This window comes from Carassius carassius, chromosome 21 (genome assembly GCF_963082965.1).
Source record: "Carassius carassius chromosome 21, fCarCar2.1, whole genome shotgun sequence".
Taxonomy (NCBI): Eukaryota; Metazoa; Chordata; class Actinopteri; order Cypriniformes; family Cyprinidae; genus Carassius; species Carassius carassius.
This window is the reverse complement of record NC_081775.1, coordinates 14,866,870-14,894,783: the sequence shown is the minus strand read 5'-3', so window position 1 is coordinate 14,894,783 and position 27,914 is coordinate 14,866,870. Positions and strand designations below refer to the sequence as shown.

Here is a 27,914-nt window from a genome sequence, read left to right as displayed (position 1 = left end):
GGTAGTGCAACGAAATAAACAAGCTGTTGTCAGTATAAATAACTGCATCACCAAACTTCCGCACATAAAAAGTAGCTTTGTGATTTATTTCCAGCAATAACAGAGATGCACAGGTCAATCACTGTTATTATTACTTTTTATAAACCAACTCCAACATAAATCCAAGAAAGAAGTTCATTATCTCAATTAAAAGCCAAAAAAAGACAGAATTGCCATGCTCCCTTTCTCTTTTCCTCTCATTTTGATCTTTCCACCCCTCATTCTAGCCAAGTTCTTAACCCTATATCCGTGCCCAATTAGGACCTGATTGCTGTGACATCACTGAACTCCAGACAACAGTTGCAGCTGTTAGCCGACCAGCCGGAAATAGACACAGAAAGGGAGAACTGAATAGCAGGGCTGGGATACTGGAATACGGGTGGGGGATTAGAAGCTCATGCTTTCAGATCCCTTTGTGCCAAGGGGAGGAGAGAGTGGAGAGGGGGTGGACCAACCCCAAATCCACTGCCTGTTGTAAAGAAAAGAGGGAGAGAGAGAGGAGCAGAAAAAGTTAGTGCAACAGAGGTGATGGACTTAGTCCAGTAAGAGTGACAGGGAACACACAAACTCTTCAGAGGGCTAGAAGAACATGCTGGTGGACTTTAATTGCCTTCAAAACCCAGAGAAACCTACAGCACCTAACATACATATCTGCTGATCTTCTGAGGTCTTCAAAGCCCTCTCTAACATCTCCTTGAAATACTTGACCGTAAACATTTTAAAAGGACTTGCTATCAGTCACGCTTTGATTGAACTTTTCAGTTTGTTTAATATGTATTTAACATTTCACTCCTGTCTCCCGGAGAAGAAGGCTTGAAGTAGTTCTTTTCAGAGTTCTTGAGAAAGGATTCGCAGGCTTTGCATCACCACACAGACAGATGTGTTTGACTGAGGGCTTATAGACTGAAGACCTTTCCACTGATACCGAGGACATACTAACAAAAGTGAGACAGTGGGGGATTACGACAGACCGAGCGAGAGGAAACCCCACAGAGCAATTTCTGCAAGTTGTGATGACTATTTCCACAGAGGCACTTCATTCGGTTTCTCCTGGACATTGACGGATTTCAAGAGGGTGCTGTGCAATAGACTGGAATCATCTGGTAAGGCTAAGGTGAGCCCTGAGGCTCAGCTCGCTCTCTAAACATGTGTAATTGCATCCGGCTCACCACAATGCATGTGCTAATCTTGGAATCTTTTTAATCTTGCCTTTTTGTAACATGCTGAGATCAGGGGTTGTTCTATGTGCTTGGGTAATCGTTTTTAAGCTCCCACTCCGCTGTTGTCATGATTGTATGGATAACATCTGTCGCCTCAGGTGACATTTAATTCTGAGAGATAATCTTTGCTGGGCTTGATGAGGACAACAGAAGTAAAAGATTTGGAGATGGGGTATTTTAGTGGCAACAGGCAGTTAATTGGTAATAAACACACAATGATTGTTATCAATGAGGGTCCCAGACACAATCGGAGACTACAAAGCAGCCACGCGAATAATGACGTCTGCGGGCATTCAGACCAAAAGAGTCATTCCCCGTGTGCTCTAAGAGAGTCTAGACAGGTTTACGAACACGCTGAGGTGTGAATGATAGACAAAGAAATAAAAAAGTGGTTTAAAACAGCACGAAAGGAGTTTTTTTAGTTTTATGAATTAATTTTTCATTTTAGAATTTAAGAAAGGAAAAGAAGAGGGATGCAAGACGGATGGAGGGAGGTAAAGTAAGCTACACATCCCAATCCCAGAGGAAAATGATTTGCTGGGACAGGATGCTAGAGAGCTGACTGTTAGTGTGACTCTGTTTCATTCCCCAGGAAGCTTTTTTCCATTTGTAGTAATCGGAACGGAGGCAGACTTCTGAATCGGGCTTTGTTCAGCCCCAATTCTGTTTGAACAAGAGAGAGTTTATGGGTGAAGATGTTTTCAAAATATGACTAGTCTTTAGTGCTCTCTTTATTGATGGGCATGCCATGGCAACAAAATGCACAAAGCTCATAACTGCAACTGTATACAAAGCCCTCAGGATTGTTTCTACAATTGATTTTTAACTAGGGGTCCTTGAAGGTATTCCAAGGGTTCGCAGAGAGGATAACATATTTAGGATTTGATTGTATTCTCTTACTAGCAACTACTTATATTTTTTATTATATTAATGAAAATGTTTTAATGAAAGAAATCATAGATTCTTACCTAAACCAATCTATTTTTCTCATACTGGGGGTCCGTCTGGGTGCAGGGTCTGTCTAGTAGGCTGATCTCATTACTATCTGCAGGTATTCATACGTAAAGTTTGCAAATATATTTAAGTGCGTTTAGGCTGAATGGTACAATGTTGATGTATTTATGCTACCTAAAATGTATAAGTATTAACATATGCACAACTTTACAAAGTTTCACATTTTGATATTTGTTATTTTTATTATTACACTTAATTCCTTTATTAAATTGCATGTAATGATTACAATAAAATCAATTTATTAAATCACAGGAATTCAATATTCAATTAATCTTAAAGTATTTGCATATATTTACACATGCTTAAAGTTTCCTTATATACAATGCTTATTTAAGATGTTCCCAGTACATTATAATATACTGTACTGTATACTTTTCAAACTTAAAAAACAAAATTAAAATTAAATGCATTATTATGCTTTATTGTGTTTTTGTTAAACTAAATGCAGCCTTGGTGAGCACAAGACACTTAAATAAATAAATTATACAAATAAATAAATAAATAAATAAATAAATAAATAAAAATAATAATAATAATAACGAGATCACAAAAACTACCTAAAAAATAAAATACCTAAAAAATAAATAAGAGCTGATAAAACGTTCTGGTAAATTATCACTCCAATTTAGGTGTGCTCCTCACACAAATCCTACAGAAAACTTCAGATTACTTGGCAGATAACTTTTAGCTTGAAAGTTTAAGTCACTAAATACTTTTATGGGAAAGGGCGACTTTCTGCTAAGTAGGGATGTAACGTTTCACTCAAGTCATGATTTGATTCACGATTCAGATTTTTCAATTCAATTTTTTTTTTTTTTTAACAAAATGAGATTTAAGACAAATTTTAAATTAAATGTGTCCCTTTATTATTTCTTGAACAAAAAGTTGCACGATTCTTTGTGAAATTGAAATATAACACTATAAAAATATACTAATATAGCACTTGCATATTATTGCTCTTTAAAATAGGCAACCACTAAATTTTAATCATGATCCAAACAAAGATGGCGCAAACATGCAACATGAGCAGTTTTTAATCTAAATTAGATTATATAATTTCAAAATTTGAAGATTCACTCTCAGATTCACTCTCTTCCAGCAGGTGGCGCTTAAAGCATTTCCTTGGCTTCCGCTGTAAATAAAGCAGTGCTGCACTTATGAACTCTAATATGCATTATACAGAGGCAAGATGAAAAGAAAAAACACAATACAAACTTTTTCTAAAGACAGTAAGTTCCCCTCAGACATATTCATATAAACTCCTAAACCCTAATTCTATCGCCATTTGTTTAGCATCTCAACCCATTTGAATCGTCACATATTTGAATCAATTTTCAGCTGGCTCACGGTTAATCGTTACATCCCTACTGCTAAGTACATATACAATAGCATCATTTTTGGGTGAACTATACCTTTAAAACAGAACTTGACACTGTGGAACATCATTTCACAAATGATTCACAAGCAGGTCCATTGTTAAAACATGTGAAAGGTCTCATTACTCTGTGTGCTCCGCTAACCTATATACTGTTACTCTGTAGTCGGGAAATAATTTGTAGGGGCACACAGGCACAAATGTAAGGTGAAGACTTCATCAGCCTTCACCAGCCTCTGTGTGTGTGTGTGTGTGTGTGTGAGAGAGAGTGTATGGCAGCTTGGCTCTAATGAGGAGGGGTGGAATTCAAGGAATGCCACGCTAAGGTTGAAATGAGAAGGCCAGGCGAGAAAACAAGGGAATGATGGAGCGAGAGGGAAAGACTGAAAGAAGACATCAAGCAGCTGTGTTCCCTCAGCCCCTAATCAATGACTCAAAAACTGTGATTGTGCAACAGTCAGACCTAATAAGAGTAATGACAGCTGATGTAAATCACTGCACGCTGCACTAATGCTATGGGTTTAGATCAGAATTTAAGAGTGGGCTCTCTTTCAATTCATGAGTTGGAATTAGAAATGAATTGGCCGCAACACACAACATTTTGAATTTGAATGACAGGAAAAGCAACTTACCGGATGTGAAATTCTTTTTAGAGAAATTGTAGTTTATTAGTTAGCTGATGACCTATCAATCTATTAATAATCGATAAATTATTATTTTAATCAAGTAGATAATGTAATACTTATTCCTATTTATTTCTTGATGAATACATTTGATCCCTTACTCATGATTCATATTCATGTAAAATAAATACATGAACCATTTTGTTGCAAAACGTACTGATGGCATTGGTTAAAGAAGGATTTATATTCTTCTGAATGTTCCAGTGAGCACTGTTGGGACCATAATCCAGAAGTGAAAAGAACATCATTTCACCATAAACCGGCAACGAACAGGTACTCCTCGCAAGATTTATGACAGAGGAGTGAAAATAATTATCAGAAGAGTTGTCCAAGAGCCAAGGATCATTTGTGGAGAGCTTTAAAAAGGCCAGCATGTACATATATTTTAAATAAAATAATAAGTACAATAAATAATGCACTCAGCTGCTGTGGCCTGTATGCTCGCTCACAACGCAAGGCTTTATTGCTGAAGAAAAAAAAATGTTGAAGCTCATTAAACATTTGCTGCACATCATTTAGACAAGCCTGTGAAATAATGGGAGAAAATAGTCTGGTCAGATGAGACCAAAATTCAACTCTTTGGATGCCATAATACACACCATGTTTGGAGGTCAAATGGCACTGCACATCACCCCAAAACATCATGGTGTAGCACTGGCAAAATTCATATAACTGAAGGAAGGATGAATAGAAAAATGTACTGAGACATTCTTGACAAGAATCTGCTGCCATCTACCAGGATGATGAAGATGAAATGAGGGTGGACATTCCAACGAGACAATGATCACAAACACACAGCCAAGGAAACTTTCAATTGGTTTCAGAGAAAGAAAGTAAAGCTGATATAATGGCCCAGCCAATCACCTAACTTGAATCCAATAGAAAATCTATGGAAAGAACTAAAGATTAGAGTTCATAGAAGAGTATCATGGACTCTTCGAGATTTGAAGACCGTTAGTGTGGAATAAAAGGGCCAAAATCACCCCTTAGCAATGTATGTGACCAGTTTCTTCATAAAAAAGTCGTCTTAAAGCTGTCAGTAGCAACGAAGGCTGTTGCTCAAAGTAGGGCTGCAACTAACGATTATTTTGATAATCGATTAATCTGTTGATTATTTTTACGATTAATCGATTAATCGGTTAATGTACTTATATTTTAGTTTTTCCATTTTTCCCCCAAAGTAAATTATTAATAAAGGGTCTTTATCATTCAGCATAGATTTTTAAGAGATTTTAATAATTTTGCATTGTCATATCCTCATCACAAATATACCTGGAGTTGTTTTATTATGTGTTAGTGATCCCTTGTCAAACTCTTCCACTCTTTCCACACTGACCCATACTCTAGCAAATTTCACAAGGAGATTTCAAATAATGTTTTCACCATGGCAGTCCTTAGAGCTCCTAAAGTAGTTTAACATCCCGAACAAAGCTTATTAAGGAATCTTTCAGAACATATTTTCACGAAGAATAAGGATAAAACTGAATAAAATTGTAGTGCATTGTATTTTATTATTTACTGGGAAACAGCTTTATAGCTTATGCTGTGAAATTGTAAACAATCCTTCGAATAAAGTGCCAATGGCATGAAACCTGAATGGAACTCACAATTTAAAGTAAAATCCATCAGAAGGTTGTCCAGAAAAAACGGACACACAAAAAACCTACTGTGTGAAAAAGAGCAGTGAATAGTTAGAAATAAAAGTGCATTTCAAATATCTTTAAACATTTACCTCTCTCATTCAGTCATAATTAGGCTGCACGACTGAATTTTGAACTGGTAAACGACAAACTGATCACAGAACATGTTTGTAAAGCTTTAAATGTTAACTGTTAAAAAGCAATGTTATCAGCTTTTACGACTAAACATTTGCAAACAACATTGTACTGGAGAATCTGCACAAATAAAAGGCTTAGGGGCCGTTCACATATCGCGCCTAAAACGCTAGGCGCACCCATAGACTGTGCGCATCGCTTTCTCCTCCTTTCCAAAGCGCTCGTGCAGAAGCGCCCCTGAGGCGTCTGCCTTTGCTAAGCAACCATGACGTGCTCTCTCCTTGAAGACGCGGAAATTTCAGCAAAGGATAAATGGATTTGCAGCACTAAAAATCGCTTGCAGTAGCTCTGCTACTAAATTTATTTCAAAATGGGAATCCATATACAGCTATGATCAGCTGTTCCTTCATCTTGGCTGAGCTTTTAACGTTGTTACGGGAAAGGATTAAGCTGATTATTTAGTTCTTGTCACATGACCCGCGGTGCGCTTGCTGCATTCTGAAAAGTTGAAATGTTTTAACTCGATGCGGTGCGCACGCGCCCAATAGTATCGGAAAAACGGGCGCGTCGCGACCGCGTCGCTTCCATTATGAGCGCGCATACTGCGCGCCTACATTGGAATTAACGAACATGAGCGCGCAAAAGACGCGATATGTGAACGGTCCCTTAAACAGTTCAGTAGTGCAGAGTTTACAGGTTAATCTTCTTTTTTGAAGGCTCAAAATAAAGTACTTCCACATCCTGCTGAATGCTACAGAGACGCCGTTCGGGAAGCACGTGACATAAAACGAGGCCAGCTATTGGCTATTCGCTACTTCTCCTGTTGTACTGGCTGAGTAAAACCTCCGGTGGCTCATTACTGCCACACTTTGGTCACCGCAGATTTGAAATATGCACGAAATAAGCCGCTTACGGCAAATAAATTATTTAGCAACGAATCGATGACTAAATTAGTTGACAACTATTTTAATAATCGATTTTAATCGATTAAATCGATTCGTTGTTTCAGCTCTAGCTCAAAGTATTAAATACATTTCAGTAAGCAATACCTTTTCCCTGGGTAATTCCATTTTATTACACACAACTTAATTTCTGAACTTATTTTATTTTTTATTTTTTGTATGGACGGATTACAGCACCTTTACAAATATATTTACTGAGAAAAATGGTGATGTGCTCAACACTTATTTGTCCGCTGTAAGTAAACAGAGCATACATGGAAACGAAGTAGTTTCAAACTCTGATTATTAATATCATACCTGGAAACACAATACACTGAGAATATGACGACATGTTTAATAGGTAATTCTGAATAACATAAAAATAAAATTACATTCAAAATCAAATTATAAAGGACAATTCTGCATCCTGTTTGCTACCATTCCAAGGTATTTTGTTAATGGCGCACAACAAGGCAGAACTTGTTTCCATCTGTTATTGTTCTTTCCCTTTTAAAAGGTGTTTCTTTATCTTTTATGAGGAATATGTGGAATAGTTCAAAAGCAGTTCAGTCATGCTGTAGCTTGTGAGTCATGCCACATCTGTAATGGAACACTGGACGAGGTAAACTTCACTTTGGCCTGTCAGGACACTTCTTGAGGTACGTGTCAGAAGGACAGACTCTGGAGGGTTTTGTTCCCACCAAAGGGGTAATGACAGCTCTGTGGATTAGGCAAATGTGCTTTCCCTTGTCCTGCTACTCACATAGACATTTCACCACAGACAAAAGCATTTCTATTGTGTCTTTATGCTGGTTGGGGAGTCCTAGTTCTTAGACTTAGGGACTCCATTGAATCACATGTTCTCAAACACATCTTATGTTCCACTCAGAGCAACCACAGATATTCCCCTTCCTAGACACACACAGACACATGAATCCAGACACACACAGAGGCACATGCTCACACACCACAGTGAAACCGCATGCCGCCCGCAGCATTAGCTCACACGAGATGCTGCCTGCTGCAATGCCCCGTCCGTCTGACACTCTGTCAGTACATCCAACAAGTTGCAAGTCTAACCTATCATTATTGGTCTGTTACAGCGGCAGGAGGGGGTTCCTCAGCCTCACATGAAATACACTCTTTAGTGGAAACCATCATTATTTTTTCCTTTCAGGAAAAAGAAAGAAAAACTATGTTTTTCACACAAGATTGATGCACTACAGTTCAAAAGTTTGAAGTCGTAAGACTTTTTAAAACATTTTTGAAAATAGTCTTATATGCCCAACGAGGGTGCATTTATCTGATCAAAAATACAGTGAAAACAGAAATATTATTACAGTACAGGCAGCAATTCTCACTATTAACTTAGCATGCCTATTATCAACAGATTGGCTGTTTATTAGTACTTACAGTATGAAGCACATATTCTGCATGACCATATTCTACATTTCTAATCCGACACTATACCTAAACTTAACAGCTACCTTACTAACTATTTATAAGCAGCAAATTAGGAGTTTTTTGAGGCAAAAGTCAGTTAATGGTTTGTTAATAGTGAGATTTGGACCTTAAAATAAAGTTACAATTTAAAACAACTGTTCTATTTTTAATATATTTTAAATTGTACTACAGTTGATAACAAAAATCATGCTACAATCACAACAAACAAGAGAGAGCTAGTCCATATTGTAATATGAGAAACATATTAAGAAATATCTAACACTGTATGCAGCAACTGGTCAGTCAGAATTGTGAATTGCAGATTTTATACAGCATTGCTTTGGACAATGGTGGGTATTAGGAGATATCTGACAATGAACACAGTGATTGACCAATCAGAATAGAGTATTCCAGATCATTTAAATAAACAAGAAACAAATACAATCTGATTGATTTACTGCCTTTCCTGGAAAATCCAACTTATAATGGTAGCTGTGTTTTGGAACATGGAAACTGGTTTCTACTTCTAGCTGGTCATTAGATTGTGAATCATTCTGGACCAGCTACTAGTCAAGCTATTAGTCACAGCAGTTTTAAGTTGTCAGAATTGTTTGTGAAACATCAATAACCTGCTTGGAGGTTATCTGATATTGACTTTAGACTACCTAGAAACCAGCTACTGTGTTTCAAAACACAGCAACTGGCTTAAATTGATTTTTCAATAGATGTCTATAGATACTTCTTGTCAGTCAACAGCTTTTAAAATTTCTGTCTGTTTATTTAATCTGTCAGTAAGATTAGAGAGACAAAAGCAGTTTGTGATGAGTGGAACACAGCTGAAGAGTCTTAATCAAACATGTCCAGATAGTAGAACCGGGACATGAGAATGACAAGTTTTCCATGGGACAGAAAACTGCAGGAGGTTTATGTCTTACATATTATTATTTTTTTTTCTGTGAAGAGTATGTAACTTAATATCAGTGGCAGGAAACACAAAAATAGTTTGGCAGCACAAATAAGACTGATACTGTGTAAACAGATCTTAGATCATCTTTCATGTATTTAAACAGTAAGAACATGAAGGGTCCCGTTACATTTAGGAGAAAGAAGGGGATGAATAGAAAGAGACAACCAGACTTGCAATGCAAGCTGGCTATTAGATGAATATTTCCATGCTGACACACTGGTGAAGTCATGATGTGGACAGACAGATTGCAGGTTTCTGTGCATTTGCTGACTTCATCTGCAAATGTCTGTTATTGTGTTTACTGTGCATAAACAAACACAATATAATAAACAACACAAAGTTTGTTCACATCGATCCTTCTCAGAGAGTCAGCTTGACAAGCAGAGATGTTAATACTAGTGGTAAAAATGTTTCATCCAGTCAAAATCCATCCATTAGCGCTAACACTGAACCAAACCCCCCTGTGGCTGTCCTCCCAGAATATGTTATAAAATTCAACTAATGAGAACTGCAATCCCCTTTTCTCCAGATAATTCCCCCAAAAAACTCTGCTGTCAGCTTTTGCCATGATGATAACAGGCTGGAAGAACAGAATGGTGGACATGTTTTTGGAGTAAAAGAGATCTATGAAATGTAAGATGCTAAATCGTTCTTCTAAACTGGGTCATTAATAATTAGAGCTCATGAAACTGCTCTATTATACAACAGACAGATTTTCAGTTTGTGCATTAGCGGTGACTCTTTTTAGTAATGAGTGAATTACTGAATCATTCACTCAATTGATTCATTCAGAAACACTGTTTCAAATGATTTGTTCACACCTTCTAATTCATTAATGAACAAAACAAGTGACAGTCTTTATAAGTGAGTCACTGAATCACCTACTTAATTCATTCAAAAATATGATTTTTTCAAGAACAAAACAACTGTCTTTATAAGAGAGTAATTAACGTATTCAATCAAAATGTTTTTTTTTTTTTGGGGCACGGTTTATGCATGCCTTGCACAATGCATTTTATATAATACTTGCTTATAATCAGAGTGAAATCCCAGTGCTTGTATAAACTAGAGCTACATCAGATTTTCCATTCTCCCTCTGTGATGTTCAAGCCTGTGGCAATGTTTAGATAACCAAGTGCTGTCATTGAGAACTCATTCATTTGGCAGCTTACCAAAGCAGAGTCCAGCCAGGACACCCATGATGACCAAACAATGCATTCAGCAGAATTAAAGACTCTTTGTCACCCTGCAACTGGGGCAGCTCCATTGTTCAACGGGATATATGGTTTTTGTATGAGGTGTGGGTGGTCAAAACGGGCCTGATTATGGCAACAGTGTTGTTTACTAAAATTATTCAAAACATGTTTTTGGTAATTAAAACAAAAGTGCAACAGAATTACTAAAAATTTAAAATAAAAACAAAAATTAAATCAAAGTTATGTCAAAATATTAATATTATTACAGTTTTTAAATACAAATATCTTACACACACACACAAGTTGAACAAAGCAGTGAATTTCTGGAATATGTTCATTTATATGAACTTCCTGAATAGACTGATTTAAAACAATGAATCAGACAATTTAACACAACATCTCAGAGAGAAACATTTATGATATCCTGAATAACTAGAATAAATACATTTTGCCAAGACAACATATGAGGGAGACGATGCTGTGAAAGTCTTTGAGTGAGATTCAAGTCTAGAAGCTCTAGTGGGGCCAAAAACTTACAGAATATGGGTCTACTGAGCCTCATAATTTCCCTGCTGTGAGGGTCAGCCACACTCCTGTTTGCTTCTCCATCAGTGCTGGAGGAACACCAGATCATTACTCCCAGTGAAAACTAATCTGTCCCAAGAGATCAAGAGCTTCCATGGCTGGGTTAGAAACGGGGGTAGCTCACTGACTCCTGTTGTAATGAGTTCTCTGGTGTGACAGATGTTGAGTGAGGTGCCAGATCTCCTGTCTAGATCAGCTGGGGTTGTGTTAGTTTGGATAAGCTAGGCATGTTCAGACAGATAGAGGGGAAAATTAGCCTCATGGCTCCCATAGGCCTCAAAGATGGGAAAATATATCAAAGTAAATATATTAAGGATTAAAGTTCTGACTCTTCCAAAACGATTTAAGGGAATTGTATGCACAAAGGCAACTTTGATTGTTGTGATGTGAATGATATATGCTTGACCTAAGGTTTAATGAAACAAGAATGTCCACAAAAAACATTTTTTAAATGTAGTTTAAAAGACATGGGTAAGTTTCTTAAGGTACGGTTAAAATTTCAGTTTCTCTGGCAAAAAAATAAATAAAAATTAAATAAATCCATTATCTGTTGTCAATAGTGTAGTGATATTTGGAGCACAACTCACACAGACGTCAATTTAAAGCCGAGCAGCTTTCTGTTGGTTGAAGTGGCAAACTCATTGCAAAATGCACTGGGAAATTGTTTAAAAAATATTTATAAATTAATAAAAAAAATATAAAAAATTCTCCACTCATATAATTCACAGGTGCGTGTGGTCATGGATGTCCCTGCGCTAGTATGGCTGGTGTTGCTCTTGGCGAGTGGAGGGTTTCCTGGGACGGAGGGCAGCACTCAGCAGTTTGACAGCAGTGATGAAGGTCCAGAGGTTGAATTCCTGTCTACCTCTCGCACACGACGAGCTCCAGAGCCTCCAGTGCAGGACAAGTGCTCCTACACCTTCATCGTACCCCAGAAAAAGGTTACGGGAGCCATTTGTGTGAACTCCAAGGAGCCTGAGGCCGTGCTGGAGAACCGTGTCAATAAGCAGGAGCTGGAACTCCTCAATTCTGAGCTGCACAAGCAGAAGAGACAAATCGAGACTCTACAGCAGCTTGTAGAAGTCGACGGCGGCATCGTCAATGAGGTGAAGCTTTTGCGCAAGGAATCCCGTAATATGAATTCCAGAGTGACGCAGTTATACATGCAGCTGCTGCATGAGATCATCCGCAAGAGGGACAACGCGCTGGAGCTCTCTCAACTGGAGAACAAGATCCTCAACCAGACCTCCGAGATGCTGCAGCTTACAAACCGCTATAAAGATCTGGAGCATAAGTATCAGCACCTCGCCTCACTTGCCAATAACCAGTCAGCGCTCATTGCCCTTCTTGAGGCGCAGTGTCAGAGGGGACCGCCGGTTGCAGTACCCAGGGTACCAGTCCAACCTCAGCCCCAACCACAACCTCAACCGCAACCCAGACCCTCACCACCCCTCAATAAACCCTTCCAGCCAACAACCTTTAACCGTAACAACCAGATCACCAACGAGATCCAGAGCGATCAGAACCTCAAAGTGCCTCCTGCTCCTCTTCCCACCATGCCAGGAGGAACTCACAGCCCGTCCACCACAAATAAACCCTCCGGTGAGTCTCAGCTTCATTTCTCCAGTGTTGCATGTACTATTTGAAGGGAAAAACTGAAATGAGAATAAAATGCTTGCATTTTGAGGAAATGGAGTATAGGCTTTACAAAACTTTCCTAAAGAAAACAAAGCCAACATACACCAAGTGTACCCTTCAAAAGTCTGAGCTCAGTAAAATTTTCTGTAAAAGGGGTAAATACTTTCATTCAGCAAAGACAGATTAAATTGATCGAAAATGACAGACATTTATAATGAGGCCTAAAAAGACCTTAAAATAGAAACATTTGTGCAGAAATGTCAGAAGTAACATTAACAGTTATTGACATTAAATAATTCAAAGCGTGATATTTCCATTTGATGACTCTTATTCGTGTGTGGTTTTCAGTGCCAATTTTCTCTTACAGTCATCATTATTAAGCACTGCCTATCAAAAGTAATTAATCTCGAATTCTCTCTGGATAGCAGCTCCCACACAGATATGTGACAATAAAGAATCTGTTGTTGTCTCAGCTTTGAAATGCCAACATCTAGTTTGTTAATCTGGTCATGATGAATATCATAAACAATATTTTGTGTTGAGTCATGCCCATGGGTGGCATTGTTAAACATGGACAACAAAAACTTATGACTGACTTAATAAAATTCATCAATTTCAGACTGAATATTACATTTCATTTTACATGATTTTAATGATCTAAATGAGAAATAAATCAAAAGCCTAATTTTTTTAGATAAATAATGCAGAAAAGCTTTATTTTCCCCAAAATACTGATTTTTACTGGTTTTTAATGAAAACCCATACTTCATTGCAATGAACATGACTGTTCTTTATCTCAATCCAAATGAACTTTCCTTATTATTTTCAGCAGTTTTTAAAAACTTTTCTTCGATGTGTTTAACATAATGAATTGCAATATTATAAAAATATCATAATGATTTGCTTATATCATCCACCCCAAAACCAACATATATATTTGGTCTATTTATTATTTAAACTGAGACAGCGAAAATGAAAAAGGCATCTTTCAGTTGATATATTTCCACTCCATCTGGTGACATGAGCAATTTCCTGGCTAGGTCTGCCTGCATTAATAGAGAAAGGTTACACAAATTCTCCTCAATGAGAGTCAAGCTTTTACAATAGGACTACAGTACGAAAAAGAGCTCTGGAAGGCAATAGAGAGATTCTGGAATAGAAGACAAAAAAAGTAAAAAAAAGTAAAGGAAAGAAGACTGTCAGGAAAAGTTGACAGTGACTAAGTTTGGAAATGGGATAAGGAATGAGCCACAGGATCCAATTTTAGAACCATAGATGTATATGAAAGTAGTTGTAAGTGGATGTTAAAAGATAAAAATTTTTGTGTGTGTTTTTTGCTGTTTGCACAAATACACTTGATCTGACAAAAACAGAATTGGTTTGTGATAGTAAAGCTCCAGTGATGAAAAAGAAGATAAGATAACTGGAGAAAGAACATGGGAGGGAGGGAAGCAGGACTATGTTGAAATGAAGTCATTTATTCCAGTTTTACCAGACATGCGCGACCCAGACATCCCACACAAACACTGAGCTCTATCAGGTCTGGGGCTTCCTGAGAAATGTTCTGCTGACGGATGTGCCAAGTTGTTTTAACACGACCCACACCACTGAAAATCGGTTTCCTCTTCCTCCCTTCTTCCTACCATATCTCCTCTAAAGTTCACTTCACTTGATGGATTCGTGTTCATCTCCAGTTCAACACCTCGTTCATCTCTGTGAATGTTAGCTACAATATTTTAAGTGAAGCCGATTTTCTTTCCACAGTTGGCCATTAGAATGTTTTTGTTCAGAAAGTCTCTTATTCCATCTCTCATATACACCTAATCTAAACTTTGTCCACTTGTGCCTTTGTCCTGCCTTTGTCTAAACGTCTCTCCATAAAGCCCCCTGAACAAGTAAACCAAAATATTGTCACTGTAAAACAGAAAATGTGACAGGAATTTAAAAATGAGTCATCTACTCATTAATATCACTGTTCTAATTAGAAATAAATGAATCAAATAATGTACCTTTGAACCTGTTTTCAGCTATTCTGTTTTGTTCCTGTCTCAGTTTCTTTTGTTTACTTTTTTCTTTTTAAATAGTTGTTTTGGCACTGATTTTGCATTAAGTGGCAAGTTTCCATGGTGTAAAATGTTCTACAACCAATTAAACAGAAGGGAGCTTAAAAGGAGTTTCTAATTTGCTGACAAGCAGACTTCTCCAAGGGAGAGCAAGACACTGGTGGCTCCAAGATAATGAGGCAAAGAATGTGGAGTGAGGTGCTTTTCATGTACAGTCAATCAAAATGTGCCTGGAATTTAGTACAAAACACTGATACATCCTCTAATACAGAATAAAAACTACATTTGCATAATAGAAATAGAGTGAGGGTCAAAGGTCTGACAGAAACAGTAAACTTTTTCTAAATCAATAATTAATACCAAATGTTAAGATATTTTATATGCACTACCAGTCAAAAGTTTTTGAACTGTAAGATTTTTTTAAATAAGTATCTTCTACTCACCAAGCCTGCATTTATACAGCAAAAACAGTCAAAGTTTTAATTATTTTTACTATTTAACATAACTGTTTTCTACATTTTAAAATGTATTTTATTCCTGTGATTCCAAAGCTGAATTTTTAGCATCCTTACTCCAGTCATGATCCTTCAGAAATCATTTGAATATTCTGATTTGCTGCTAAACAATTAAAATGAAAAAAATAAAAACCATAATTATTATTATAATTATGCTGAAAACAGCGGAGTAGAATTTGATGAACAGAACTTATCTGAAATAGAAATCTTTTATAACATTATAAATGTCTTTATCATTACTTTTGATTAATTTAAAACATTTTATTAATATTAATTTCAATAATTTCTTCCTATTCTATAATTTCTTTCTGTTCATCAAAGAATCCTGAAAAATGTAAATATTATTCTTTATTTACTTATTTATTGTTATTAATAATATGATTACTACTACTACTACTACTGATAATAATAAATAAATAAACACATATGAAACAATATACTGTAATAACAAGCATTACATAGACTAAACACATTTAGACATCTGTCCCTTGAGATGAAAAAAAAACAAAAAAAAAAACCTAATGACCCAATAAAAATAGCTATTTTATATGTTCCTGGGATAGGGAATGTTGGAACGGATTCAGTTTTATTCACGGTAAGAGGCTAATGAGCCCCGTCTGTGTTGTTATCTTAAATTTGTCAGGTAGTGTGATGGCTCCTATTCTGGCATGCAGTGAAAATCAGCCAGCCAGAGAGATTTCAGAAACACAGACACAAAACGGCTTAGTGGACTGTGTACTGGAGGCTATGTAACCAGCTGTCTGGGGTCTGTTATCAGAAATGCAGCCAAAAATATCTAAATTATAAGAGTGTGAAGTATGTTACAAGTGAAAGTGACTGGAACAAAGTCTTGCCAGCCATCTCATTTGTAAGTGTACCATCCAGAGTCCTGAAGGGGTTGGAGTGGCTGTGAGTGAGGGCCAGCCGTTGGGCATGAGGCCTACTTTTTATAAGCTACAAGATGAGAGTAAACACTAAAATATTACAGACTACTGTAAGTAAACCAGATGGCCTCAGACGTGCTTTGAGGCTGAGATGTCAGATAACTTAAAGGTTGTCTGCCAGATCTGACAGTAAAGAAAGCATGGTTAAAATACACAAAAAATAATGGAACAAGCGAGATCATCTGTCTCAGCTTTTGTTTAAGTTTGACTGATTTTCCATCTGAAAAGATCATCATATAAAGCCAATTTAATGGTTTTAATCAGCTTCACTAGTAAGGTTTTGCATTAATAGCATACTTGTGCTGCTCCATTTGGTAGACAAACACCAAACCAGCTTAGACTAGCATGGGAAGTTCTCCTTAGCTGGTCTTCCTCGCAGCTGGTTTAGTGCCCAGGCTAGGAGACGACCAGCTTAGTCTGGTTTAAGATGACCCCCCCCCCCCCCAACTAGGGTGAGTATCAACCTGTGTTTACAGTTTAAAAAAGAAGATCAGAGAAAAAAAAATCTGGATCAGGGAATGATTTTGAAGACAGCTAAATTATGGATGTTCTTCTGGTTCTCATTGGAAAACTATGAAAATTGGAGCCATTTTTGACACGTCCCTATAAAAACACTGCTCTATGCCCAGGGAACTTTGGAAGTGCTTGCTAATCTACTTGCTACTGCATTATTTATCAAATGGGCCTTTCTTTGGCATCCGTGCCAGCGTTATGTTTGGCTGGAACAGCAGAGGCAATTTCCAAGTCCAGAATGGCAGCCAAGGTCAATCCTCTTCTTACGTTAAGAGCTTTTCCAGCTGTGCCACAGAAGAACAAGAGACTTAGCGGGAGTAGATGCAACTGAGAAAAGCATACAAGGGGATCCTGAGTATGACTTCCTTTGATTATTCAACTGCTTAAGCTTTGCACCTGAATTTCCCTTCAAGCCAAAGAGTATTCCTGTCCATCACAGTGTCATATTCCAAATATTAAATCTGCCAGCAACAGACAGGAGGATTTCTATATAAAAAGATACAGCATCTCTAAGAATGTAGTATCAGGGGATACATCTTGTATGGTGTAAATTTTCAATTATTTTTTTGTCAAGGTCCCTGGAAGGATTGTCTGGAGGCTCTTGAGGACAGTCACACTAACAGTGGCATGCACCTGGTGAAGCCGGAGAATACCAACAAGCTGATGCAGGTGTGGTGCGATCAAAGACAGGATCCTGGCGGCTGGACCGTCATCCAGAGAAGAATGGATGGCTCTGTCAACTTCTTCAGAAACTGGGAGACATATAAGGTGAGCCAATTCGGATAATAAATTACTATGTTTATGACGTTTTGGTCGATAAATGTAAAAATAGGGTAAATGAGCAGTACAATTGAACATACAGAGATGTGATACATGCCTTCCTTTACCAATGGTGGTAAATTCAACAAACAAGTAAATTAATGTTTCTGTGGTAACAACTTGCTTATGTTTTACCTTTTACACCTTTAACTCTACACATAAACTAAGTCGTATGGCAGTGAACATACAGAGCCACGCACTTAAAGAGGTTTAATGAGGAGCGTATGCCAAGCAGAAACTACCACACCATGCAGAAATGCCTCAATGCAAATAAAAACGTACTTACTTGATCTCTTAACATTAATATGTATGCTTTATGTATGCAACAGAATCAATGTACGTTTAGGGTATTTGAAAAAAAAAAATACATTTGAATCCTTGCCAAGTACAAAACAAACAGGTCTTCAAAGCCCTGCAGATACAGTATTAAACACAAGGAAAGCTGGAATTACAAGTGCTTCAGTGGCTCAAAAAGATGCTTATTAGTGCAAAGAATGTGCCTGCTAATGAAAGGCCTACCAGTAAAGCAATAGAGCTAGAGAAGAACAAACCCTTAAGCAAATGTCATTTTTCAGCCTCAAGGACACAACAAAATAACATAGACTAAGTAATATACACTAAAATAAATATTTTACTTGGTCCATCAAATACTCAATGGCAGGCCCTCCTCTGTTTTATTACAGCAAGGCTTTGGAAACATCGATGGAGAGTATTGGCTGGGTCTGGAGAACATATACTGGATAACTAGTCAAGGGAACTACAAGCTGCTGGTCACCTTAGAGGACTGGTCTGGACGCAAGACATTTGCAGAGTACGCAAGTTTCCGCCTTGAACCTGAAAGCGACTTCTATAGGCTCAGGGTGGGCCGCTACCATGGCAATGCCGGTGACTCCCTAACTTGGCACAACGGAAAGCAGTTCACCACTCTGGACAGAGATCATGATGTATACACAGGTATCAGTAAAATTTAACTATTAGATTTTATAATTTATGTATTGACCCATCTTACCAAAAAATGTGATTTATTTATTGATTTTTTCAGGCAACTGTGCCCACTATCAAAAGGGAGGCTGGTGGTATAATGCCTGTGCCCATTCAAATCTGAATGGTGTGTGGTACAGAGGAGGTCACTACCGCAGCCGCTATCAGGACGGCGTGTACTGGGCTGAATTCAGAGGAGGCGCCTACTCTCTCAAGAAGGTTGTGATGATGATACGACCCAACCCCAACACCTTCCACTGAGCAGCGCATAAACACAGGGAATGAACAGATAACTGCTCCCCAACGGTTGCCATTCACCCTATAAAGTGCAGTTCACTTAAGATTGTGGTTTAGCTTCCTATGTAACATAGTTAAATAAGATATGTGGCAAAGCAACAAACAGTGTCTTGGTTGATGTAATTGAGAAGGAGCACCAAATTGACATGGACTACAAAAGAAAGCTATTTACAACACAGAAATTGCAGTGGGATAAATTGGCCAGTTTCCCTTACAATGTTTGTCACTAGGAAGTCACGAACATGATGTTCTTTTTCACTCTTGTTCGATCAAATCAAGTGAAACCTGTTCATCTTTAAATATACAGTGCAATTGCGAATCTGATGTCTGATGTTTAGAATTATTTTGTTAAATAGGCCATAATATATATATATATATATATATATATATATATATATATATATATATATATATATATATAAATAATTGATCAGTACTCATTCATTGTTACAACTAAGACACAGGACATCCAATCCAGTGATAAATAGCTTATGCTTTTCTAGTTTATTCAAAGCTATGATAACATATTTCCTGATGAGATGAATGACTCATAAGTTATTTCAGGAATATCATGTTTAAAATTCATATAATGCTGTAGTTAATGCATAATTAAACATAAAAATACATCTTAAAACAGTCATCAATTGCTCCATCTAAATTGTATTTACTGTGTAAATTAGCTGTTGGTGTCAAATGAAGATCCAACATGTTTATGTACATATAAACGTAATATTGTTGAAAATAATGTGTCATTTGTAATATACTGTAAGTGTAACTGATTTCCCCAAGCACTGTCAAACTGATGCAATAAAGGATGTACAGCTACAGGTTTTGTCTGTGAATGGAGTGAACATCGGTCTACTATAGCTGTAGCTGTTCTGCTGCATATTGACCTGACAAGTTTATGAGCCAAAGTAAAAAGTGAAAAGCACAAGCAATTCATTCAAAAATGCTACATACACCAAATTTGCTCTTTGACTAGATAAATGTATACAAATTTAAATATAACAAGCTACACTGAGTATCTGTGGCTTGCTGCTGAATTACTCATTTTAATTTGTCCCGTCTATGGTTGGAATTTGATTGTACCGGAGAAATAAAAAATTTAACATTTCGATTTAAATTAATAAAAATAATAATTAATGAATTTGGTTTTGTTAGTTATTTAATCTCCAGGTCATTAGATATGTGTGACATGATTGCATTTTTTTTTAATGATTTAGATCACATTTGCAAAAATATCAGAAATGCAGGGTCAGAAAGCTCTCAGATTTCATCAAAAAATATGACAGAATGACAGAATTTTCATTTTTCGATTAACTATCCCTTTAAGGCTAACAGCTTTTAAACTCTAAATTTCTGTTTTTAGTGAAGCTGGTAAGTTATGGTTTTAGTACTTTCGAAACAGTATCATGATACATTTTTCAAACAATAAGGTGTGATTATTCAACATGTGATGCTGTGCAATTTCCCCATACACTTCTATTCCAAGTGTAAAACAGGATGCGTCTTTTCAGGAGTTATTTTAGTACAAACCAATTGTATCCAGTGTTGCCAACTTCCACGCATTTGGCTTGAGACACATGCTTTTAGGCACTGTCTCGTGCTCTCACTCTGTCCATGTAAATCTCACGCCAAAGTGGCAACCCAACTTGCGATATGGAACAAAGTCTCAGCTTTCAAATGTTGTAAGCTTTAAGACTAAATTCAAACAATAAATACCGTTTTGGCGCACTTAATGTGGAGTAAATCATAAAATGTAGCTCTTCAGTTAAAGCCAAAGCCATTGAGAAACAGAATTGCGTCAAGCATTGATCTCGCCGGCGTTGCCGCGTGGTCACGTGGTTCGTGGAGCTCTCCAAACAAACCAGTGTTGACAGTGCATTTGAATGGGCTTAAGTTGGATAGATGGCAGCTTCACTAAACAGGTACATTCAGAATTTTTGGGGTAAACATTACAGCATATTATGCATTGATTATCACGTAGATGACATTTCAGTATAATTTTATTCTGGAGACTGATGGAGAGGCAACATTAATCTGATTTTCTTAACCCTCAGGTTTTGCTTACTTATAATGTGACCATACTGCTTAACAATTTTTTAGTTAAATAGGTGTTCTATATTTTAGGTCAATAATATTTATTTAATTTTTTAAGAAGATCTTTTGGCACTAAATACTATTTGTGCAATAATGATGGTCCATTAATGCCTCCTTTTCAAATATTTCTATTACTTATATTACAATTAGTGTATTATTTAAGGTTAACATAGAGAAAAGAGTTTTAAATTCCAAAGCAAAGAAGCAAATTATAGTCATTTTGTGGATACATGTATCTAGAATATTGCAGGTCATACCTGCTTACTTATTTTTAAGTATTTCATTAAAATAAATAGTTAGACATGATTAAACATTAGATTTATATATGTGTAATTAAAAAAAAGTTAATAACTTACATCCTTTATTTTAATGAGACTCGTTTAAGTACACACAATGAATGCAAGCAAATACTAAATTTAACCAAAGTTCAGAATGGTGCTAAAAGTAATTCACCCCCCCCCCCCCCCCCCCCCAAAAAAAATCTCACTCCAAGCTGAACTTAAAAGTTTGCAACTCTGTGAATCAATCTTTTTTTATTTATTATTATTTTTTTTAAGTAAAATCAATAATGCAAGTTCTACTAAATCAAAAATAATTAAAATAGTGTTTGACAAAACCCCAAACCATTTCATTTCCTTTTTCCTTTGTCCCAGTGGGAAATGGAAAGGGCCACTGGAGAAGTACAGTGAAAACTGACAGATTTGAAGTGACAGCCTGCACAACCTCAGCCACGTCAGACAGTCTTTCCGTCCCTGCGGTTTCAGCTGCCTGCTGCTCAGAAATAGGAATATGTTACACTGCAACTAAACCACAAGCTACCGGCACCAGGTACAGTGGTTTCTGCTGAGTGACGTCTGAGAAAGCCCTCTGTTGAGTGGGACGCAGTTTTCTGACACACTGCCCAAGTGGAAGCAGACTCTCAATGTGTGTTATGTAAAGGAAAATCAGTTAATGAGAAAGATGTGTGCGGCTGAGAGAAGCGAGACTGCATGCGTCAGCTCTATCCGCATGTTTACCTTCTTAGAAATGACAGTGACAGTCTGTTTGTGCATTTCAGACCTCTAGAAAAGATCCAGCCCACAATTTACAGACCAAGAGACAATTTGAGTTACAGCCGTCTGAAGTTATTCCTGACTGGTCTTTTAGTTCTTCACATAACACAATGACACAAGAGCACCTGGAAAACTCTGTGACCATGAGCTTGGGACACAAAAATGTGGCAATGAGATACTGAACTGTCTGTTACGTGGTTTAAAATCAAACTTTCACACCTTAAATTTATCATCTAATCAAAAAAAGATAGCCAAATATCCAAAAAGCCTCCTAAAGGTAAAGCCTCCAGATCCCTTTCTGATAAAGTCTAGTTCTCGGTTAACAGCTGGATTAGTAATACGGACCATGCTTCAGATGACTAAGACAGAAGAGCGTAATTGAGTGAAGAATCTGGATCCTGTTTCCCACGTGAGTCACAATCCTGAGGGAGACATCCATTTCAAGTGCTGTCAGTGCCTTTAGAGGAGACTGATGTGTGTGTAACTAATCGTTCACTGGGCTTCTGCAACATCCAGTGAGAGTCTCTGACAGACATCTATTCATAAGAGAGAAAAGGGGGCTACCAATTTGGAAATAAATGCTACAATATGATTTCATTGTATTTTCCATCTCTACATTCCATGTAAAGCCACTGAAGTGGCTAGAGAGAAAGTCAAAGAGCTATTTGACTTTCATAAGCTATAAGATATTTGAGATTAAACAGGAATCCTAATAAACCCTGAAATGATTTGATGAAGGTTTTTTTTTTTTCTGTGCTGACACCTAAAACAGGAAATGGCACATTTCTCAATCATCAGTGAACCAGAGTGGTATACTGAAACACCCTCTGCTGGTCACCAAAGAAAGTGCAATTGAGACAAGGCCAAAAAAAATATAATGAGCTGCTCACACAACTTAAAATAACCTCATCACAAGTAAAAGCTATTATGAAGTAATTGAATGAGTCAACATTATAAGCCTGGCTAAGCTCAGTGGGCCATGACTCATTCCTTTCCCTGACCCAAATTATTCTTCTGTTCAAATGAAGCATCTTCAGCTTTATTTACAGTCTTATTTATAACAACCCCACAATAAAAAATAATTTATAAATACAGTAAATCTCTCAAGACATTTCTGGCTGGATGTTGTCATGATATGAGGGAATGGAGTCTAAAAAATACCATTAACCCAAGTACAGATGTGATCTTTTTTATAACACTTACCTAGGTAGGGGATGCAGGGGGCCATTTTGAGGGACCTGGTGTACTCTCTCATGCGGTTGTAATTCTCTTCTTTTGACGTCAGGAAGTCGAGCTTCTCAAAGGTGGCCTTGTCCTTTCGACTGATCAGCTGTTCAGAACAGAAAGCACATAAGGAATGAACCTTTAATTTATTAAGAAAATAAGGAACAGCTAATGGATGTCTAAATCTAAAACATCTAAATCAATAGGCATTCAAAGTGCTTAGTAAAAAAAAAAAAAATATATATATATATATATATATATATATATATATATATATATATATATATATATATATATATATATATATATATATATTAGTGGTGGGTCTTTTTTCGGCGTTAACATGCTGCGTTAACGGGAGACTCTTATCGGGCGATAAAAAAAATATCGCCGTTAATCTATTCTCAAATTTGGGTTGGGAGCTGGGTCTATATTAAGCAAGCTATGATGACTTGCACCTTGATATTTTATATAACCGACTGGCTGAGGCCAGCCTAAAAAAGATGCTCAAGACAGTTGACGGGCCACTGCTGCGCATCGTCACGAAAGCTTATCTTTTTCACGTGTTTTAAGCCTTACCGCTTGTCGATTTAAACATTAAAGCATCCAAACACAAGACGCAGAAAAGCTGAACAGAGTAGCTGGTTACTCGTGCGCTGTGTTCGGTGCGCAGAGAGAGAGCCGCGTATCACGGACAGCAACACTGAACCGAGCTCTCTTCTGCGAAGTTCTCCTCGAAGTCCCTCCTGCACCTGAACGAACAAATACAAATCGCAGTTTGAACAAACAAAAAGATGTGAAAGAGCCCAATTCAGTACTCGCGGTGTTCTGGTGTTCAGGGCTCACGCAGAGAAAGGCGTCTCAAAACACTCGAACACCGAATTTGCTTCTTTTTGCTCTTGTGCCGACAAATACATACAAAATATGTCAAAATATCCACCTTGGAAATTATACAAGAAAAAACTGTCAGTTATTTCTTAAGTGAAAGTAAACAGTTAAAGAAAAAAATGGGATGTGTATTATATTGGATACGTTCATCGTCTCTTAAAGTGACCACGCCTAATTTAGCTACTGGCTGCTGTAATGTTAATCCAAGAACATGAAAATGAAAATCACTCACTGCTCTTGACTGAATTACTTTGTAGTTTTAACAGTCAAACCAAAAATTATTCAGACACCAGATATTATTTTATATATATATTGCAAAACTGTAATGTGAGAAATGTTGAAGGTGTGTGAATAAATGTAGGTTTGCTTGTAGATTTCATCTTTACATTGAAGACTATCCAGTGCTATTTTACATTTAATTATTTGGTTTCTGTACCTTGACACTTACAAACTTGAAAAAAACTGAAACATTGTGTAAATAGCACAAATAAATAAAAATAAACGAACATACAAATTAAACAATTTCAAACAGGGTCCACTGGTACAACCTTCACCAGTCCCCGCTGACCCCAGCTACGGCCCTCCTCACGCCTGTTTCACACATACTCTGTCTGCAGTGCGTATGCAGTCCGTCTGCAGTGCGTATGTGGTGCAGCACGGACTCGATGTGCTTTCACACAGGACGCGTTTGCAGTTCGCTACTCGGTACGTAAACGATCGCTGCACTGCTGCAGACGCAACTCTCCTGGTACACAACTGGAATCCGTTAACATGGGTGCGTAAAAAAATATGCAACGCATACGCACTGTGAACGGAGTATGTGTGAAACAGGCGTAAGGTTGTTTGCACCTTGTGCAATGTGGAATTAGTTTACAGCTTTTTCAAGCACTTTGTGATGCATTTTGGAAACAGGAGATGAGCCCCTTTTCTATTGCACCACCTAGCTTGATAAACCCCTTCTCAAAGACTTACTGTTTGTCAATTTTATTTGGGGAGCACACATATTCTGAATGCCTTCGGCAGAATTCGAATGAGCCATTTTAATCTAGATTAATTTCAAGATCACAGTGAGATTAATCTAGATTAAACCACTAATATATATATATATATATATATATATATGATAGGAACAAGAAAAAAATATTTAAAAATGAAAATATCAAATAAACATATACAATTGAATACAAGCAGACAAAACTGTTCTAGTTATGTCTTTTAAAGTCTATATAATAATATTCTTGTTTTAACTTGGTGAACTTTTCATAATGGATTAATAATAGAACATATTTTTCATCTCAGCTCTGCCTTTGTTTATTTATTATACTGTATACTCAGTATAACGAATTCAGTAGTATACTGCCTATGTAAAATAAACAGAGTTACTCCCAATTGGCAACTAACTTTAGAATGGGGGACTTGTGGAGGCGCCGTTTTGTAAATTTTGTCAGAGGGGAGCACCACTAAGACTTCTGATCTAAATAAAGCTGTCTGCAAATGTGAAAAACAAGACACAACCCATTGAAAGACTAATAGAATTGTATTAAAGGATCACTTCCCAGAACTCAGCACCCAAACTCCAGGCCCTGGGTATATTTCTCATTTATAGAAAGCACATGACCACAATAAATAGGCTCAGTGTCTAGAATGCCTTTATGAGTGGCATAATTTCACCCAATGCTTCTTTACAGCACTTGTGATATTGAAGCGGTGGGGATGACCATGTGCAAAACTCCTGTTATAGGATTAAGAAAAAGCTCATTAACTGAAGAATTCCATCACACATGGATTTATCACATCAAATGCTGAAGTAAATTTCAACAAAGTACTTCAACATGCTCTTCTTGTTTTAGACAGATACACATATTGAAGTTCACTCTTTTGTAGGTTTGGTGAGAGATTTTGTCCAACAATCCAAGTAACGGTCCATGAAACCACACTGTTGGCAGATGACTTTTCAACAGTCTCCAGAGATGTAATCACACAGTACTGTTTTTCCCTTATTAATGTTCAGATATTGTTTAACTCTGTGTGTATAATGCTCTCTGTGTCTTGCACATTTTTTTTTTGAGTGAACTATTCCAAAACAAGGCAAAGCAAAGCAAAAAACTAAGAAAACTAAACAAAAACAAGCAAAACAAAAAGCAAAGCAAAACAAACTAAAGCAAAGTTAAACAAAAAAAAAAACAACAAAGCAAAGCAAAAAGCAAAGCAAAGCAAACAAAAAGCAAAAACAAAGCAAAGCAAAGCAAAGCAAAGCATAAATAAATAAATAAATAAATAAAGCAAAGCTAAAAGACACAAAAATAAAACATAAAACAAAACAAACAAAAAATAGAGTGAAGTAATGATGATTTCTTGGTGAAATATTTCCTTAACCCCTTAACTGTCATTCACATTTTTGAACATAGACTTGAAAGTGCACAATCCAAACTACATTTTTTATAATTTGTGATCGAAAACATTTTATAACATGATAATGATGTTCCATTTCTATGGTAATGCAATGTCTGATTTTAAAATGGGTTTTAAAGCATGAATTTTAAGATTTTAAGTTTTCAGCTGATAGGGAGGCATTTGGAAACTGAATGAAGTGAAAGAAACTGAATGCCACATTCAAATGTCATGCATCTGCAAGAAACTGAAAGACTGTAATAATTAGATTATATTAGTCATTTGCCAGCCAAGTTACTCCAATGAGCCCGATTTGTGGATACATTTATACTCAGACAATAGTTAGGGAGTGGAAAGCTGATTTGACAGGATTCATCATTCATCATTTAGATGTTGGCCTAAAATGAACCTGAAGAATTTAATGAACCACAACTTGGATTTTTCTCATTTGGACTTGCAACAGAGGAACAGTAAACTGATTTCCCCCCCGTTTTATTCAACAAAGGAAGTGGTAAGAACTGCAGTTAATTTTAAACGGTGCTGAGATCATCCATGGCAGGAAAGTAAGAATCGCGAGGAGAGCCTGATGTGGATATGATAATATTATGACAAAGATTTGAAGAAGTACTAAGGGAGACTGCTTATGATATTTTAAGGAAAAACTAATTACAAAGCAATTACAAATTATGAACAGGGTAAATTGTAACTCCACTGACATGTTTGAATGTGATTTCCATGTGCGTGTGTGTGTGTACCATCTCGGCAACAAGACTAGTGATTTTCTGCCTGATTTAGAGCAATCAAATGCCAAAACAAAAGTCTTTTCTGATCTCCTTTATCAAGCCTCCATCACCCGCCACCACGACCACAGCAGCAGCCGGCCTTCCTTGAGTGCAGGACTTGAGCGTCTGCCACAGTGGCATTACTCATTCCTATAGTCACATACACAGTGCTAAACAATCCCTTTGAGGGCGATAAAAGTGAAGGGATTCCTTAAACTACTAACATCTTTATTTTATTTTGCAGTAACACATGGCTGACTTTGATTACAGCACAGTTCATGGAGGTCAGCCCTGTGCTCTGTAGCCGTTCCAGATAGCAGTGAAAGCCTCCATACATCAGCAGCTGCAATGATTGAGCACCACTGAGCAACTTTCCACTTAGACTGAATTTGATGGAGATGAGCTTCTCAGCAATAGGTGCAATATTAAGAGCTGGATTTGTAATTTGTCTCTTGTGTGTAACTTAGGA

The 27,914-nt window shown here is 37.0% G+C and overlaps 2 protein-coding genes across 2 annotated transcripts in view; one reads left to right on the top strand and one right to left on the bottom strand.

Annotated features, from left to right (window-relative positions):
- Positions 1–27,914, bottom strand: part of LOC132097141 (ras-specific guanine nucleotide-releasing factor RalGPS1) — a 99,031-nt gene that overhangs the window by 45,559 nt on the left and 25,558 nt on the right. The window contains exon 7 of the mRNA XM_059502767.1: positions 23,364–23,490. Within this exon, the coding sequence (XP_059358750.1) occupies positions 23,364–23,490 (127 nt within the window). The remainder of the gene's footprint in view (positions 1–23,363; positions 23,491–27,914) is intronic.
- Positions 444–19,327, top strand: LOC132097604 (angiopoietin-related protein 2-like). Its single transcript, XM_059503453.1, has 5 exons — positions 444–1,142; positions 11,967–12,840; positions 17,486–17,679; positions 18,414–18,684; positions 18,773–19,327. Exons 2-5 carry the CDS (start codon positions 11,979–11,981, stop codon positions 18,970–18,972), a joined length of 1,527 nt encoding a protein of 508 aa, XP_059359436.1. The 5' UTR covers positions 444–1,142; positions 11,967–11,978; the 3' UTR covers positions 18,973–19,327.